At 48.7% G+C, this 19,733-nt stretch overlaps 1 protein-coding gene across 3 annotated transcripts in view; it reads left to right on the top strand.

Annotated features, from left to right (window-relative positions):
* Nucleotides 1-19,733, top strand: part of LOC147615354 (Amidase family protein) — a 181,639-nt gene that overhangs the window by 28,244 nt on the left and 133,662 nt on the right. For all 3 annotated transcript variants that reach the window (XM_086779443.1, XM_086779441.1, XM_086779442.1), the window contains 2 exons: nucleotides 5,790-5,999; nucleotides 6,136-6,360. In XM_086779443.1, the coding sequence (XP_086635569.1) occupies nucleotides 5,961-5,999; nucleotides 6,136-6,360 (264 nt within the window). In that variant the 5' untranslated portion in view covers nucleotides 5,790-5,960. The remainder of the gene's footprint in view (nucleotides 1-5,789; nucleotides 6,000-6,135; nucleotides 6,361-19,733) is intronic.

Below are 19,733 nucleotides of genomic sequence, written 5' to 3' on the forward strand. Positions count from 1 at the left end.
ATTTTATATGGCCCCAGATAACCAGTCGGCCTGCTGAAAAACAGCTGACAGCCAGCAAAATAGCCCACGACCTGCTCTCCTCTAGTCGGCCAGCAGTAGACAATGGGCTAGCATACAGGGGACAGCCTGGGGGCAGCAGAGTCCAGCACTTGGGTGCTTGCCCATCCATACGTTGGTGCCCGCACGTCAGTCTATCCCTAGCCCAGCTTGCCAATTAGCCTGCCTAGCTTTAAGCTTCCCCAAGCCTCGAAGCTAGTCTTGTGTGCGTGTTGCATACGGTAGATACTCTTTGTGCACATGACATACTCCCCTTCCTCTAAGAGCTCACTCTTGAGCTTAGTAAAAACCTAGGGTAGTCCCTCTGAAGGGTAGTCAATGTCTCCCATGTAGCATCATTCTTGGCACAAATGTCATATCTTCGACATCTATGATTTCTTGAGGAGTAACTAACTGGTCTGTTCCACCCAGTACTTCCTTAAGTCTACTGACATGAAATACGGGATGAACTTTCACATGAGAAGGCAAGTCCAATTCATATGCAACTGAACCAATCCGGCGTGTAACCCGAAATGGTCCGCAGTATCTAGGGGATAATTTCGGTGATCGATCCGTCCGTAAAGTCTCAGAATCTTTCGGAACTCGCAAATACACTCGTTTTTTTAGAGAACTCTCTCGGTGAACAATGTCTATTAGAATAAAATCTGTCTCTGTCTTGAGCACTTCTAATAGATTCCTTCGCAACTTGTAACATTTCTTGCATATTTTGCAAAAAAGTATGCACTGCATCATGCTGAAGTCTTGAAAATCCCACGGTAACAGGTGATCTAGGTTGAAATCCGTACATAAGCATAAAAGGACTAAAACTTGTACTCGTATTCTTAGTACTGTTATATGCAAATTCTAACATAGGAAGATAATCTTCCCATGAACCTTGTCTTTTGGAGACATATGCACAAAGCATGCCCTCCAAAGTCTGATTCACCCTTTTAGTCTGGCCATCAGATTGAGGATGATCTGAGGAACTTAGATTCAAAGTTGTTTCCAACTTCTCAAAAACAAGCCTCCAAAAGTCACTTGTAAACTTAGAGTCCCTATCATTGACTATGTAAACCATACAGTCTAAACAATTGCTTGATAAACTGCCTTGCTAATTGCGTAGCTATAACAGTCTTCTGTGTACGTAAAAATCTAGACATTTTTGTCAAGCGGTCCACCACAACCCAAATAGAATCGTGGCCTTGATGTGTTCTTGGCAATTCGGTAATAAAATCCATGGAAATACTTTCTCATTTATTACCTGGGATTTGCAAAAGATGCAACATCCCAGCCTGTCTAAAGCGTTATTTTCTTGACAAACCTGACACGGACATAATCTTCTACATACCCTTTCATCTTTGGCCAATAGAAAGTGTGTTTCACTAAAGCTAATGTCCTGTGTACCTGGGAGTGTCCAACAGAAGGGGCGTCGTGACACTCCTTAAGAATCTAGGACCTAATGTCAGACCTGTGGTACACAAATTTTGTCATTATGGAACAGTAAACCATTCCGAATCATCCACTGGCCTCCCGCAGTCTGAATGGTAGGCTGCTTAGTCACTGAGTCTTGGTCAATCAGTGAGCTCTTGTCCTGGATCCTCTGCCAATATGGACCGAAATAACTATCAGTCCTGCAAAGCCATCTCAATGACTGAAATAAGTCAGTAGAAATCTTGGTGAAGGACAAAGTATTCACCTCTCTCATCCGACTAAGCGCATCTGCTACACTATTCATGGATCCCTTTCGATAGCGTATTTCAAAATCAAAATCTTGCATTAACTCTGCCCATCTAGCTTTTCGTCCTCTCAAATCATCCGCATCACACACATACTTGATTGACTGATGATCAGTCAATACCACAAACTTGGAGCCATATAAATAATGCCTCCAAACCTTGAGAGCGTAAATGATAGCATAAAGTTCCTTCTCAAGGGTTGGCCAACGAGATTGAGTGTTGTCTAGCTTTCGACTCTCGAAAGCAACATGTCTACCATCTTGGATTAGAGCAGCCCCGATCGCATAGTCACTCACGTCAGTCTCAAGAACATAAGGCCGACTAGGATCGGGTAGTGCTAAGATAGGGGCTTCCTTGACTTTATCTTTCAAAAGTATGAAGGCCATATCCAAATCGTTATTCCAAGGGATGGGCTGATTCGACTTACGTCCATGACCTTTCAACAAGTCGGTCAGCGGTAGTATGAGCTGAGAGTACTCCCGCACAGATTTCCGAAGAAAAACAACAGAACCAAGAAAAGAACGAAGTTGTCTCACTGTCTGTGGTATTGGCCAAGCCAAAACCTTCTAAACTTGGTCATAGTCAAGGCTCAACCCGTCTCTTGTGATCTTGTGTCCCAAGTAAATAATTTTCGTCATAAAAAACTCACATATACTTAATTTAGCATACAGTCGATTCTGTCTTAAAATAGTCAAGAGAATCGTGAGGTGTCTAGAATCGTGAGGTGTCTAACATGATTCTCAAGAGAACGACTATATATTAAAATATCGTCCAGGAACATAACCACGAACTTTCCCAAATGTTCACGAAAAAGATCGTTCATCATTTGCTGGAAAGTGACTGGAGCATTGGTCAACCCAAAAGGTAATATGAGAAACTCGTAATGGCCATACCTAGTCCGAAAGACAGTTCTTTCGACGTGTCTTTCATGAATACGTATCTGGTGATAGCCAGTACGCAAATCTATCTTTGTGAAATACTTTGGTCTGACTAAACGGTCAATCAGGTCATCTGATCTAGGGAGAGGATAGCGGTTCTTGATTGTCACTTTGTTCAATCTCTTGTAATCTACACACATTCGCAAGGTATTGTCCTTCTTTCTCCTAAGTAACACAGGCGCATCCCAAGGTGATTTACTTGGACGAATTTAGCCCATCCTTAAATAATATGCGAGTTGTTTAGCCAACTCATCTTCCTCAGTCTGGCTCATCCTGTAAGGCGGAATGCTAACAGGTTGAGCACCAAGGACTAGATCAATACGATGATCCACTGCCCTTTCGAGTGGTAAGCCCAATGGCAGCTCCTTAGGAAATACATCTTGAAACGAATCAAGTAACTTCTTTAATTCTTTGCTTTCAAACACACTTAATTCATTGACATTCATAGTAGGTATGAGAAATGAAGAAAGTGGAATCAAGACATAGTGGAAAGCAATATGCAAAGAAGAATCCATTATATTTTCAAAATCAAGGGTTCCTAAGAGGAATGTATATAATCACCTAAGATACAATATTGGGTGTTCCTATGTTCAAAAGAAAAAGTATGAAAAGACTAATCTATCTAGACCTTAAGGGTCTTAAGCCACTTAATCCCTAATAGCAAGTCTACATGCTCTAGGTGCATAACATAGTACTCCAGAATATCTTTGTAGTCCTGAATCCGGATCGGTAGCTTCTCCACCTTTTGATCCCACACTTGCCGACCCGCAGGTAGGCGTACCTCGTAGGTATGATCGTTAGGCGTTGTGTCCAGACCCAATTTATATACAAGTTTGTAATTAACAAAGTTGTGTGAGCTTTCGAGGTCCAGAAGAATGTGGATTCTATGGCCATTAACTTCTTCATAAACTCGGAGAAGATCGTGCAAGTCAAAAACTTTAGAGTTGAACAAACAATCAGAACATGAACTAGGGTGAGAAAGTACAGTGACTGAAGTACCTGTCAAAGACAACTGGTTGGCTGCCTTCGTCTTGGACTCTTCTTCTTTGGACACTTGTGTTCTTTTTCTTCTCAGACAAAACAATGTCCCTTCTCCTTGAGCTTCAAAGCCTTGAGGAGACGGTTTTTCTTCGCTAGAGTGGAAGTAGAATTCTTCAAAGGTTGGTCTGAAGACTTTCCTTCTGTCGTGCTAGCCATCGGCGTAGAGAACTTTCTTTTGTGCTTGTACCCTTGCTCGGTTACGGGTTTGGTTTTGGAAGAGACCATCGTATCATCATAAATACGAGCAGAATGAATGGCCTTGTCCAAAGTTTTGCACTTGTTATTTTTGACCTGTAACTGGTACGAGTCGAGTAAACTTGCTATGGAGAAACCCAAAAGAGTAGTAGAATCCATCTTTATAGCTTTCATATGTAAGTCTCTAAATTTCTGGAGGTAGACCTCATAAGTGAGGTTTTGCGAGGTCATGGTCAAACTGGCAAATTGAGCAACTATATCATAGTCATCCTCCTTCTTGAGGAATTCTTTCTTGAAGACGTCTTCGAATTGTGCCCAGGTTGTTGGTTTAGGTTTGAGTTCTTTCCACTAGAGCAAAGCTTTGCTCGAGAGGAAACCTGCTGCCAGCTGAATCTTTTTGTCATCACCATATGGATGAAACTGGAAGTGGACTTGCCACTTATGTAGCCACGTGTCCACAATCTCCTTGGTACGGTGCTTTTGCTTGTCCCCAAACTGCTCCGGAGTAATATTGGGGCCTAAAGCAGATGTCAAGGTATCCATGTCCGAGAGAGTAGACAAGGTAGTGGTCAATAAAGAGATGGGCGAAGCCTGCATTTGCGCGGCGACCTGTGCCTGTGAAAGAAGCCTCGAAAGTAACTCTAAACTCCTGAAAATTAGATTTAGTTACAAAACCTTCGAAAAGATCGCCATCGGCGGTCTCGGTAGCCGACAGGTCTTCATGTTCGGGAACGGGTTTCATCTCCGATTGTTGGGTTGACATCGTGAAGTGGAAAAAATTGAAATTGAGAGAAAGTCTTGGCTGGAAGCAAGAGATGGTGCAAGAGAGCTCGAGGAGATGTGTGGCTAGAGGCCCACTCTAGAGGTATTTTATAAGCCCCCCCAAAAGCGTGTGTTTTTTGTATTGCTTTTGTGTTTTTTTTTTGGTGATGTGCACAGAGAGTATCTACTATGTGCAACACGCACACAAGACTAGCTTCGAGGCTTGGGGAAGCTTAAAGCTAGGCAGGTTGATTGGCGAGCTGGGCTAGGGATAGACTGACGGCGGGCACCCAAGTATGGACGGGCGGGCGGGTCGCCCAAGTGTGGATGCCCGGTGACCGGCCAAGAGCCTATAAAAGGGTGGCCAAGGTTAGTTAGTTGGTCATGGAGTCTCACGAGTCTTTGCGAGAGCTCTATATGGTCAGGAGCCTGGATCTAGTGCATACGTGCACCTGCTTCATGCGGCCGAGGCCGGCAGCTGTCTCGAGGCCCGCAAAGGTAGCTCCGTGGTGGTATGGGATGTCACGGGGTAGAGATTGGTCGGTGCATCTTGGCAGGTAGCTCAGCTCCTGGCTCGGTGGGGACAGCCAAGACTTGTGGGTTTTGCCCACGGTAGATACTCTCTGTGCACATGACAACTTGTACCCAACATGAAGCAATTTTTATGTGCGTAACACATTGCATGCTGATCCCCGTCCCAATCTGAGTCATAAGAACGGGTCAAGGTCTTGCCTACAGTATAGGTGATGCCATGAGTCTTGTATACCATTGACATACTTCTCTCCAATGTTTCTTCCTCTTTTGATTGGAAAACTTGTAGTTGATGTCCAAGCTATGCTAGACGCTCGACAAGCCTCCAATACAATATCCTATTCACGTGTCCTGAAGTACTCTCGTTGGGACTTCCAGTGGGATAACAACTGCTTTTGGTAATAACCACTTTGTTGTGAGCCTAATCAATTGCTTCGACTGTATTATAATTTTACTTTTGGTTTGCATTGTCAAATCTGTGAACTTTATCTAGGTGTTTGTACTGAAGATTGCAAGAAAGTTGTTTCATCATCTTGGCTGTGCATTTCAGGTAGAAAGCAGAGGAGGACACACATATATTGGGAAATCTTTAATCACAGAAGCAGACATAGGAACTGAGAATGGAGTTGTGCATGTAATAGATGGTGTTTTGGGAAGCATTGATCCTCTAACACTCTTATCATCAGATGTTTCCATAAATGCTTCAGCTGTAGAATCAGCAATGAAGCTAGCTGATGCCAATTTCTTTAATGTCTCTAAGGTGTGGTGGTCTTACAAGCACAACTCTTTTGTGTTGTCATTATTTATCTGAATTCTGTTTTTGGGAAGCTGCTGATACCATTGCTGAGTTGGGGGAGGCTTGGAACACTTTGACCTTACTTGATGTATGGTGACAGAGGGAGGAGATGGCAAAAGGTGCTCAACTGATGAACATCCCGGGATTTCAAGTAAACAGGGGCTTGGTTGCTTTCCCTGATGGAGGCCTTTATGATCCTCCTGTTCTCACTTTTGATCCCAGCATCAACACAGTGGAATTTTGCTCTCCAGATCAAAGTTTCAACTATCCAATGCTTGAAAATGTGAAACGCCCTATGAAGGATGATGACATTGCCTTCATGACTGTAAGTTACTTTGCATGCGTGTCCTTCAAAATAACAGTATTGGCCTTTAGTCTTCAGTATTATGATTATATGAGTAACCTTCCACAAACAAAAGTAAAAAAGGATGGGATGCATAAATTAAGTGTCACGTGCACCACTGCCTCCCACAGATACATATGGACAAACTACGCTGAAGCTGGACTAGTTGGAGAGTAGGGTTAGAGAAGCAAAAGGTACAAGGAGTTAAATATTTTCTTAAAATCATGAGTCAAAAGATCAAGCAGGCTCAAGACGTTGTGCGAATAGCTCATGTGAACACATAACAAAGAAGGGTGAAGTTCACTTAAATAATAAAGGTTTTTTAAACTACCTGATGCTTCAAAATTTATAGAACCACCTTGTCTTCCATGTGAGGAATTCGGATAAAAGAATCACATGTACTTACCATATGGAGTGCAAACAACTAGTGGAATAGAAGGGTTAGAAGAAAGTTCAACATGGCAGAAGAAAAGCATTTTAAAGTGTAGATGCTCTGGTTTTGTTTCCAAGAAACAAACTTTCCTTAGGGGATGTACAAAATGATACATGTGTTGGAAAATTTGAGGGCTTAGCCAGCAGCTGAGTTGGCCAATTTGAAAGAGGATACCAAGGGAGAGGCTCAAGGCATCAATTGAAGTATTGAAAGGTCAAAATATGAAGCCAAAGATCTTAATAGGCCACATAGCAGCCACTAGTCAAAGGAGGACTTGGTTAGCATGTTAGGCCCTTATTGCTTAACTGACCTAGTTTGACTCCACCTGGCCTCCGGAATGTCTTTGTCTGATCCAATAGACTTCTTGACCCCATTTAAGGTTGATTTTTTGAGTGTTGACACTAATGCAAACCTTGTTGTGAACAAGGGGTGGAGCTCTGTAGCAGGGTAGGCACTGAAAGTAGGAAAAAGGATGCAATTGTGTGCGTGAGTTATTCCATATGCACATGGGTGTGTAAGTACCTTAAAGTTGTATAAAAAGGGCATGTACTGGGGTCTTTGGACTCATTCATTCATTCGATTGCAATAAAACTCTCTTGTTTATTGTGCTCACTCCACTCCCGAGTCCCTACTATGCTCCTTGTTCTATTTGTGATTCAATAGTCAGTAGGCAACCACAACTGCTACAGATGTAGTAGTGAAATAGGGAGAATTCCATCTTCTCCCCACCCCACCCCACACCTCCCCTTCATCTTTCTCTCCTCCACCTCACTTGCCCTCTACCATACTCGGTCCTTCTCCATAGCCTCCCCCATGCTCAGTCTACCGGGCTTCTCAATGCCAGTAATCACCCTGCCTAACATCATATGCAACATCAAGCTGCACACTGTGCTATGGTAGTGGGGTGCCGTTAATTGCAGGTGGAAGTGGTGCTCCATGTCTCTGCTTGGCGCCACATCGCACTGTGCTTGCCTGGCCGGCTTTGCCTCTCACTGTAACCCTTACCTTATCCTCTTGCCTTCTTGCTATGGTGAGTATGGTGGCCAACCAAAACCACTCAACGTGGTGTAGGGGTGTGCACAGCGTGCTGTGGGGCTGCAGCGCATGGAGTGTGGTGGCGTCTGTCAAGTGCAGTCATCTCTGCCTGATGCCACGTTGCACATTGGTCACCCCTCTTTGCTGCTTTACACTACGTTCGGGGCACCGTCACCCTTCATTACTTGGTTGGCGTGCCTTCGCTCCTTCCAGATTGTCGCTTGATACCCTTCAAAGTTGTCGCTCAGCACCCTTCACACCATCACGTCTTCCTACCTACTTGCCCCCTAGATTCCTGTGTGGGTGTCCATTCGTTCCCTTCACCCACCCCCTCCTCTTTCTCTCTCATTGCCCACTTTCCACTCTCTTCTCTCTCATGGCCTTTCCACCTCTCTCTCATGGCCTCCTTCCAACCTTCTCTTTCATCTCCCCCTCCCTCCTCTCTCATCGCGTCTTTCTCCCTTCTCTCGCATCGCCCCTCGGCCTCCTCTCTCATCGCCTCCATCCCTCCTCCTTTGTCATCGCCTTCATCTCCTCCCTCTCTGTTATTGCCCTTCTCTTTCCTCTTTGTTATTTTTAAATTTCTCTCATTATTGTATCACTTTGGTCTCATTGGCGCATTGGGTCTTTAATATATCTCTCTTTCTTTCTTTCTTTCTTTCTCATCGCCTCTTCTCCTTCCCTCTCGTTGTCTTTTTAATTTCCTCTTTCATCAGATTTCTTTTCCTTCTCTCTGATCGCCCAATACCTTCTCTCTGATCGCCCAATACCTTCTCTCATAACCTCTTCCCCCTCCAAATAGGGCGCGGGGTCTATGAGACCACACAGTTGAGGCTGGCCATATGGAATTGCAACGACACTATGTGGTTTGACCCAAGAGGGCTGAGTGAGATCCTCCTAGGTAGGGACATAGACACAGCAGGCCCCAAGAGGGGACTACCATACATAGCAGGTTATGAGTGGGAGTCAGCCTTCCGGGGTGAGACCCGCATGTCAGGAGGGGTACGAGGCTTTGGAGGTGTTGCAGTTCTCTATAGATCACACCTCAAGCAGATTCTTAGCATCGTTCGAAAGGAAGAGGAGGCATGGTACCTATGGGTGCGGCTATAGCTGCTGACTGGAGAGAGAGCTATCCATATTGCACCTCCACTTTCTTCACACCGGGCACGGTACTCGCATCCATTCATAGACTACGTAATGGGTGAGCACTGGATCACGAGGGACTTACCGCTGAGTACACCTCCCATGCCGTCCCGATGATACGCTTGCACCCTTACTAGCCTAATTGTTTTTGTTTTCTCCAGAAAGAGACTTCTATTAAGTATGAGAAAAACATACAACAATCACAGCTATAAGCCGGAAAAGAATAGAATCACCCCAATATGTAAGGTGATTTCCTCTGTGAACAAAAAACGTGTGCTGGGCATCCAGTCTCTCTCGACCCTGGTGTACATCTGGAAATTTGAGACAAAAAAAAATCCTTCCAAGGCTCAGTGCCTGGTAGGAAACCTCTGACCACAAGTTTGCAAAGCAACGCCCTGCACTGAACATCCGGATCAATAATATTCAAGCTCCCCTCTCTTTTGGGCTGAATAAGTGTGAGCCAAGCTACCCTGGCACGAGTGTCTGAGGTGCCATCCAAACCCGACCAGAGAAAATTGCGGATCAATCTCCGCAATTGGTGAATGCACGCACGAGAGAAGCACCAACAAGAGGCAATAAACCAAGCTGAGGCAAGCAATACTTGATTAGCCACCAAAGCTCTGGAGGCTAAATCTAATCTCCTGGAGCTCCAATGGAGGAGCTTCTTCCGGATACTCATAAGTACCGGAGCAAACTGCTGTGTAGGAGAAATATCAATCCCAACTTGGCATCCAAAATATCTAGCAGCACATCCTCTGCTGATCCAAGTAAAACCAAGCTCTGCACCCCAATCAACTCTCGGTGAATCACTAACCCAAAAACCAACAAATTTGTGCCAATTAATGAGTGCCCCTGCTGCCAAACAGAACTCTGTCAGAATACGCAGCGGAGATGATGACCAGATCTGGGAACACAAGAGCAAAAAACGCAGGCAGAAAAACAGCACAAGAGAAAGAGAGATGTAGGCGTGTAACTCTGCTCTGATATACACAAGAAGATCCCGAATATGATACAAATAGTGGTATGGGGCTGGGGGCCTATATATATGCCCCTGGGAGAGCAGTCGGCCAGCATAGGAAGTGCCCACGACTGCTGAAAAATGTCCACGCCTGCATAAATGGAGTCGGCGAGCAGAAAAGTGCCCACGATTGAGCAAGTACAGTCGGCCAGCAGTCCAGTAGCCTACGACTGAGAAACATGCAGTCAGCCAGCATTGGAGTGCTACTGGCATCCTCTGGCAACCCTCCCAACCACTGGAAAAATGGAAAAAATAGGGGAAAAATACGGGGAGTGAGGAAAAATGATAAAACACCTGATAAGGGCGGGCACACCCACAACAAAGGCCTTGGTGTATAAATCTAGACAGGAGATGACTTCTAACACCCCCTCTCAGCTCCTGGCTGTGAAACCAACCACTGGGAGCTGGGGTGCCGTCTGAGCAAATCCTGAGAGAGCGACTTCGTGAAGAGGTCCACCGGACTGTCCTCCGTCGAACAGAACTCTAGCAAGATGTCATCAGCAACGATCTGTTCACGAACAAAGTGCCTCTGGATGACCATGGGTTCCTCCAGTGTGGAAGCCCAAACCTGCAATGTAACCTCCTCCTGCTGCTCCGTAAAACTGCTCCTGGGCCTGAAGTAGATCCCCTCGTGTCCGGATCTCCTCCCCAAACTGAGTCACTCCAACCGTGGAGTCGGACTCCATCCAACAATCCCCCTCCTGTGTACAAGAGTCCCTGATCCTTCGCATGCCGCAGAAACCACAGGAAACGCAATCCTGCCTCCCAAAGAGACATCTGCAACCATGAGCTCAACTGCCTCATCAGGAAGCTCTCGTTCAATCTGGTGTCCATCAACCAGATCAATGAACCATACAGCTTTTGAGTCAAAGAGACATCACATTGCTCACAAGGATCAACACCTGTTACGGTGCACAAACAAGTCCTGGAAACTTGATGAAACCTGTCAACCACCCCCTCTGAATCCGGAACCACAAAGCCTGGAGAAACCACCTCCTTCTGCAAGTAAGCACCTGCCACCTGCCTGGCTTTCCGAAAGGTCCCTGTGGAAAGAACATCCTCAACTACTGGAAGTTCTATGTCCCGAACACTACGAGACATCAGAGCACAAGTGACCTGTTCAGCTTCCTCTGACTGACGAACACAAGAACTACCAACATCAGTACTGGAAAGTTCCTGCCAACTGCTGCCATCTACTGGCAAGCTATCCACCACCTGGTCTCGGAAAGCCCACACCTGCAGCTTATCCACACTTAAGTGGCCATTACCAGACTGCCACTCATCACAAACCTGAGGACCTGGGAGAGAGAGTACTGAAAGCCTGTAGACTCCATTCTCCACTCCGCCTTTCCAAACCACTTGGCCTGTTGCTTGGTCCCGGAGAGTAACAAAATGCTCATCAAACTCCACCCGTACGCCAGTCTTGCAAACCTGATGCACTGACAACAGATGAAAACCAAGTGCCGGAATTCTGCCATCGGGAACTATCTCCAGCCTGCCCTCACTGTGAACTGGGATAGTGGATGTATCCCCAGTAAGAATATGACCAGAACACCTGCAGAGATCCTGTAAACCGGAACGGGAAGGAGTCATGTGCCTCGAAGCACCACTATCGAGAATCCACTCCCGAGTATCCGTTTTGCGGAGAGTCCTCCAATCTCCTCCTTGCCTGAAGAAAATGAAGCATCGGTGTCCATCACCTCCAGGTGCACAAAAGCCGGAGTCTTCATGATTGCTGCTGAGGAATCTTCACCCTTCTCGGTCTTCCGCTTGGGACACTGTCTCTAGTAGTGGCCTTTCTCGCCACAATCATTACAGGTCCTCTCTGCCTTCAGTTTCTCGCGGTCAGCGTCGGACTTCTTCTCGGAAGACTTCTCCGATGAAGCCTTCCCTTTGCCCGAGTTACGGCCTTTCGACCGTTGGCCAGTAAAGGCCTCCGAACCTCCACCCTGAGGAGGGTTCGTGAATCGTTCCTCCTGGTCCAGGACCATGGGCACAAGCTCCTCCCACGTGATGGTGCTGAGCCTGCCACTAGTAATCAAAGACGAGTAAAATGCTGAGTACGAAGAGGGCAAGTGTGACAGCAACGTGATGGCCATGTCCTCTGACGATATCTCCTTCCCAGCGTGAAGAACTTCCTGCTGAAGAGCCTGCAGCTTTTAATATGCTCCCGCATCGTCGACGACTTTGCAGGGCTCATAACCCGCATCTGTACTTCCAAGGAAATCCTCTTCATGGGCGATACCCTGTTGTAAAGTGAGGTCAAATGCTGCCATATACCTCTGGCAAGCGTCATGTGCTTTACATGATTGATTACCTGTGGTGTGCAGTTGAGGAAAATAAATGAACGGACCCTGGCGTTGACACGATCCCACATGTGTGTCTGAGCCTCCCGGTCCTTTTGGATCGACGGTAACTCCCCTTCCTCTACTTCCGGCCGTGGAACACCAACAACGACGAAATCGGCGAGGTTGTAGGACTCCAGAACAGATTCCATCATCACCTTCCATATGCCGTAGTTGCTCCCGTCCAATTGACGGTCCACCGGGAACGTGGGGAGTGTCGGGATCTTCACATGTCTCTCGGCCATCTCAAACAGATCTGCCATAGCGGGGATGTACTCTGAAAAGGGTGGGTGGGTGGGAACAAAGAAGAACTAAAACCTGCAAGTGGCTGTCCAGCAAATCAGCCCGCCTTCCTCTTGCACCTTCTCTTCCCGATCAGCCCGAAACAGTCCACCAATCAGCCACAAAACAGTCCCCCTCTTGCTCACACAAATCCCAAGACCTATCTGGAGCCTAGGGCTCTGATACCATGTCAGAATACGCAGCGGAGATGATGACAAGATCTGGGAACACGAGCAAAAAACGCAGGCAGAAAAACAGCACAAGAGAAAGAGAGATGTAGGCGTGTAACTCTGCTCTGATATACACAAGAAGATCCCGAATATGATACAAATAGTGGTATGGGGCTGGGGGCCTATATATATGCCCCTCGGAGAGCAGTCGACCAGCATAGGAAGTGCCCACGACTGCTGAAAAATGTCCACGACTGCATAAATGCAGTCGGCCAGCAGAAAAGTGTGCCCACGACTGAGCAAGTACAGTTGGCCAGCAGTCCAGTAGCCCAGGACTGAGAAACATGCAGTCGGCCAGCACTGGAGTGCTCCTGGCATCCTCTGGCAACCCTCCCAACCACTGGAAAAATGGGAAAAAATAGGGAAAAAATACGGGGAGTGAGGAAAAATGATAAAACACCTGATAAGGGCGGGCACACCCACAACAAAGGCCCTGGTGTATAAATCTAGACAGGAGATGACTTCTAACAAACTCCTCTAGTGCTACCCGGAAGGAACATAAGCATATATGTGAAGCCTCCAAAAACAGGGCTGTGTCATTAGCTAACTCAGAGTCAACCAATTCCTCTTGACTACGAAGAGGCAACCTCAATCCCGAAATACCAGGAGTGGAGCGGAGAAAGATGCTCATGGCCTCTGCAACTATGATATATAATAATGGGGCTAAAGGGCAGCCATGTCGTACTGAGGGAGAAATCTGAAACAGCTCTCTGCTGGTGATAGAAATCAATGGCAAATTTGTCTAACCATAAGAGGATCTGAGTGAAGAGTGCCATGTGAATCCTGGAATTGTGTGACACTATCTCTGGCATGAGATGGGCCGTGAGAAGCAAAGAAATGTTTGTTACATCTGCCACCCATCTGTGTCCAAAAGGATTCCTGGGCATGGAAACGATACTCCGCGCGCTGCTCAAGAGAGTGATGGTGTTCTGCCCTAACAATACATAAAGAATCTGCAACCCATTGAGCATGAGGATGTTTCTCGTGCTCTTTCTGCAAGGCAACCAATCTACGTCTAATAGCCCTTTGTAAGTCCAAGGCCTCTTGCCTCTTAGACAGGGCGCATGTGTGATAAAAGTCACTAATATCACAAAGAGCAGAGGCTAGGCTTTGAGAGGCCTGTAAGAAGTCATGAGATCTCCAAATATCAAGCATATGACGCGATAGCTCTGCATCTGAAAACAAATGATCAGGGATGCGTACATGGGGTGCTGATCCATGGCAATTCGGATCTCAAATACATAAAACCACTGGGCAATGATCCGATTTGGAGGTGCGTGTATAGCAATAAAAGTATGTCCACCTCTGTCAAGCACCCAATCATCCACATAAAATCTATCTAACCGTGCATAGATACATCCTGCATCTCTTCTCCTGTTAGACCATGAATAAAGAAGAGTGGATGGACTCCTAAAAATGTCATCCTCATGCCAACAATCTCTACCATGAATGGAGAGTATAAACCTCTCCCAAGATGCTCTTTCAAGAGGATGCACCAAGCCCTCATGTCCACCTCTTTTATCCGTTGGCATCTCAACCATGTTAAAATCCCCACCAATAATCCAATGGTCGGCAAGAGGCATCAATGTAGTGAGAGATTTCCAAAAGGCAATCCTCTTACCTCCATGGTTAGGAGCATAGAGGTTGAGAATACCAATGCGTGTAGTACCCTGTATAAGAAGGATCCACTGCGCTCTCGCAGTCAAAATGACACCATGTCCAATGATGCAAGGCAAGATCAAAGCTGAAACAGAGATACAAACACCACCCTTGGTACCAACAGCCGGTGACCAAAAGGTGTGTCCCGAGAGAAGCTTGCCTGATCTCCCACACTGACTAGCATCCAGTTTATGCTCTTGCAAGAGCAATATATCCATAGGTCTACCTGTGACTACACAATGAAGCTGGGTTTTTACAATTTGTTTCTACCGACGCGGAAAAAAACCCCCAAGACCCTGAATGTTCCAAGAGACAATCCTCATAAGGACTCAAGAGTAGGAACGACCAGATCTCGTGGTCGACGAAGGACCCCCTTTAAAGGGAGAAGTACGTCTTGCATAGGTAAGGGAGGAAAAATCTGACGATGTAAACCTTACCTCTCTCTCCCACTCCGGGGAAAAGCCAGGGCTAGTCCTCATAATTGGAGAGGTACCATGACAATGCGAATGCGCAACATCATCCTCAAGGGTACAATCATCTGTAATGCAACATCCTCCTGTGAGGGATCCAGATCATGTGCCTGCAAGGCCTCATCCTCCAAAGAAGAATCAACATCGTGTGAGGCAAGAGGTGCATAGGGGTTGGGGTGCTCCACAAGGGGTGTGGGTGAAGGGGCAGGTACGGCGGACCGAGGGTGCCTGCCATCCCTAACCACAACCCAACGTTGTGTGGTTTGCTGTGGCAAAGGAGCAGCTGGAGTCTCGGCACCTGCAGAAGGCCTCTGATGGGCAGGACCACGCTGCCTCTTAGCATGGCCCCTCGATCTGGGACAATCTCTAACAATGTGACCCTGTCTCGACGACAAATCTGACACTGGTCAGGTCTGCCTGCAATCTCCATCCTCTGGCGGAAATGAGATCCGTCAGGTCTCTGAAGCATAACATGATCATTAGTAATCGATGGATCAGGAACAAGCACAAGGACCCAGGGTACACCATCAAGAGTGGCGGTAATGGCCACGGAAGCTGAGGCGGGAGAGCTTGGGAGGATTGGTACCTCTAGAACTTGGCCAAAGGATGCCCCTACGGAAGCTAAAAGCTTCCAATAGGACCGAGGAAGAGCAGGGAACCGTAGTGAGACCGGGGTAAGGCGCTGATCCTCCACCATTGGATCAAAGCCCACCTGGTACTGAAAGAAAAAAATCTTTCTAGGACCAAGAGGAATGGGGCTGCCAGCTAAAGCCTGAGAAGTAGCTTCTGAAGAATGAAAGTCCACCTGGAAGAAGCCTCGACCAAGCAAATGAGTATCCTGAAAGTGCACAATCAGCTCCGAAGGGAGAGCTGCTAGAAGCCATTCACGGCCGAACGAGGGGGGTGGGAACCATAAACTCTCGCAATAAGGGTGGTCTGGACCTCAAGGTCAATGTTGTGCTAAAGAGAGGTGAGCTCGTCTTGTGAAAAATTGATGATTCGCCCGGCCATGGGGGTGACGAGAGATTGGTTGTGGCAGAAGAAGCCAGAAGACCAATCAAGAAAAGTGGGCGGCCGACTTGAATCTAGATAAAATTGCTGCTGAAAAAAGGCTGGAGCAGAGGAAGGGGGGCAGAGGCGGGAGCTGAAGGGCGGGAGCAGCTGGGGAAGCAAGGGCAATGGGGCAGGCGGGTGCAACAGAGGGGCAGGCGGGGACTGTAGATGGGCAGGGGGGCAGGCAGCAAGGGGGCAGGTGGGGGCAGCAGATGGGGAGGCGGGGGCAGCAAAAGGGGCTGACGGGGCCTGAAGAGAGGCAGGCGAAGGCAGGCAGGGGGCAGCAGAGGGGCTGGTGGGGGCAGCAGAAGGGCAGGCGGGGCCTGAAGAAAGGCAAGCGAAGGCAGCAGAGGGGCAGGCGGGGGGTTGCAGATGGGCAGGTGAGGGCAGAAAATGGGCAGGCGGAGGCAACAGAGGGCGGGCGGGAGCAGCAGAGGAGCAGGCGGAAGCAACAGAGGGCAGGCGGGGGCAGAAGAGGGACAGGCGGAAGCAGCAGCGCAAGTTCACCTTCAGCACGGAGTTCACATCCTTTGAGCCCAAATTGACTTGCTAGCCTAAATGTTCAATAGAGACGTGTGAGCGATTCCCACCTTCCTGGTCCACTAACACCACCCCCATCCTCAAAGCTGGAGATCCACTTGACCCGAGTAACTACATGACAATCATGATTGGCCACACATTGGCCAAGCTATATGGATCGGTGCTAGAGACAGAGCTCAATTCCTTTGTAGAGAGATAGGGACCCAGGACAGGCAGGCTTCCGGAGGAGCTACTCTACCCTTGACCACATCTTCAAGCTTCGAGTCATCATCGAGGAGGGTAGAGCACGCCATCAAAGGATCTATTGTTGCTTTGTGGACTTCCGCAAAGCTTTTGATGCTGTCCCACGGGCCCGACTACTCGAGTGCCTAGGGCTGCATCCGACATGATTTGGAGCATCATCGCTCCTTATGACTGTACTCCAATATAAAATCTTCTTCCGAATGCTCAGAAGAAGCGGGGCAATCTGCTGCTGAGGTGGCAAATCAAGTCCAATCTGGCATCCCAGATACCGCACTGTTGTGCCAGGAGGAATCCATCTAAAACCCGGGTCTGGGCTCCATGCCGGAGCGGGAGCGCTACTGATCCAAAAAGCCACTGTCTTGCTCCCGAAGCCACACCAAAAACCTATAGCGACTGCTCTGCCCTCTGTAGATTGGCCTCCTGGCCATGCATAAACAATCCCGTGTCATCAGCAAACTCAGAATCGAGCAGGTGCTCACCCCGGACTGGAAGCTGGAGTCCTCTCAAACCAACATCCTCTGTTGTCAGATACATGCTCATAGCCTCTGCAAAGAAAAGAAAAAGGAACGGGGTGAGAGGGCATCCCTGACGGACTGATCTGGTCAACTCAAAACTCGGCCCCCGTCCTCCTGCCATCAACACCTGGCTACGAGCTGTGGAATATAGAGCCGCCACTCCTCGAATCCAGTCTGGCTCAAAACCCAGGCGAAGCATAGTGCCCTCTAGAAAACCCCAATCGACTCTATCGTATGCCTTCTCAAAATCGAGAAGCATAACGACCAAGTCCTCACCGAGAAATCTAGCTCGGGCCGTCGCCTCCCAGAAGGTGAAAATGTTGTCAAGGATATTGCGCTCCTTGACTAATCCTTTTTTTTTTTTTTGGAAAAATGATCCTTCTATTAGTTAATGAGAAGACGCCATAAGGCTACAAAGCTCACCTCACAAGGAGGGATAATAAATACAGTGAACACCGGAGCTCCACCCCCGTGGCTGGCCGCTCTCTGGGGGGGGCTACCTAGTAGTACATGCGGGAGGTGAGAAGAGCCAAATTGGAGGCCTGTAGTGCCAAGTGACATCCTCGCCCCTCGCGGTGAGGAAAGGGCCAGGCTGCGAAGTGCGGAGGAACGCCTTGCGGTGATCTCTCATGCGATCCGAGTCGCCCTGAAGTTTCCCCCAGTGTCCTCTCAAGGTGTGAATGATGTCCACCCACAGAGCCTGTATGACCTCCGCCGGTGGAGTCGCCTGGCGGTCTATGGCCTCCCTGCATCGGGCTCTCCATATGTGCCAAGTCATGCTATTGATCATCTCCCATCTGTGCCCGTCCCCCTCCTGGGAGACTGCCGAAGAGAAGTCTGGCGTCGGAACCACCGCCATCGCCCTGTCAGAGACCTGGATGGTCACACTGCTAGGGACGTCCTCGTATCCAAGGGCCGGGCCGCTGTCCGTGGCCCAAGCCACCGCACCCCACGTCACCATCATCTCACCTGGCGAGCCTGTAAAAACCATCCTGAGAGCGCGCTGCCAGACCTGCTGTGCCTGTGGGCAATCCCATAAGCAGTGGCGCTGCGACTCCTGTGCATGGCCGCACCGAGGGTAGGACGCTGGGTGTCTGCCAAAAGCTAGCCAAGCCCCCACAGCCAGTCCTCTATGCGCTGTAAGCCAGAGAAAAAGCGTCACCTTTCGGGGCCGGAAGCTGGCCCAAAGGTGCTGCCAGAAGTCCCTAAGGAAGGCAGAGGAGAGCCCCTGTCGCCGCCAATGCTCGGCCGCCGCCGGGGTGCCCGCTATCCTGTGCCTCTGGATCCGCCGCCCCAGCCTCGCTGTGTACTGAAAAAAGGGGGTGCCTGGGCTGGTAGGGGCCGAATAGGGATCTCGCCAAAGCCACTCGCCTGGATCCCACTGAAGGCGAATAAGAGGCCTGCTGTCCCAAGCCCATAATCTCCAAGAATAGTCCTCCCCTATCGAGGCCGGCGATCCAACCATATGACCACTGGGAAGTCGGATCAAGGGGTTCCAGATCAATGGCTGCCTCAGGCGCTCCTCATCGGTGCCTGGGGGAGTCTGGAAGAGTGATGGCCTCAGATGCTCCCAGGCCCTCAGAAGGCTAGCTGCAAAACGCTCCTCGAAACCAAGGCCCACTCCTCTGGATCGCTGCTCTGTAAAGATCCACCTGATTCTGGGGGTCCAGGGGCCGCTAAGAGAAGGAGTGCGGCTGAGAATCCTGGAAACAAGAAACTCCTTCCACGGCTCAGCGCCTGGTAGGAGGCCATGAACCACCAACTTGCCAAGCAAAGCTCGGCTCTGACAAATAGGATCAACTATGCCCAGGCCGCCTCTCTCCCTCGGCTGAGTGATCACAGCCCATGCCACCTTGGCCCTGGCGGGCCGCCCTTCGCCACCGGACCAAAGAAAGTTCCTGATGAGCCTCTGCACCTGGCCAATGCACGCCCGAGAGAAGGCCCAGCAAGAAGTGATGTACCACATGGTAGCAAGCAAAACCTGGTTGGCCACAACCACTCGGCCAGCCAGAGATAAACGAGCGGTACTCCAATACAGAAGCTTCTTCCGAATGCTCAGAAGAAGGGGGGCTATCTGCTGCTCCGGAGATATGTCAATGCCCACATAGCATCCCAAATAGTGCACTGTAGTGCCGGGGGCCAGCCACAAACCCATCAACTGGCCTCCAAGTCGGGGGGGGCACAGAATTGACCCACAACCCACACGACTTGTGCCAGTTGATCAAAGCGCCCGAAGCTCTGCAAAACCTGTCCATGGCTGAGGCGAAGCGGCGGAGGTTCTCCTCCCCTCCCTGAAGATAGACAGCAGTGTCATCCGCAAACTCCGAGTCTAGGAGCTCTTCCGAGGTGCGGATGGGGAGCTGGAGGCCCCGCAAACCTGTATCCTGTG

This window comes from Cibotium barometz, chromosome 40 (assembly GCF_041138505.1).
Source record: "Cibotium barometz isolate CiBa-2024 chromosome 40, ASM4113850v1, whole genome shotgun sequence".
Taxonomy (NCBI): domain Eukaryota; kingdom Viridiplantae; phylum Streptophyta; class Polypodiopsida; order Cyatheales; family Cibotiaceae; genus Cibotium; species Cibotium barometz.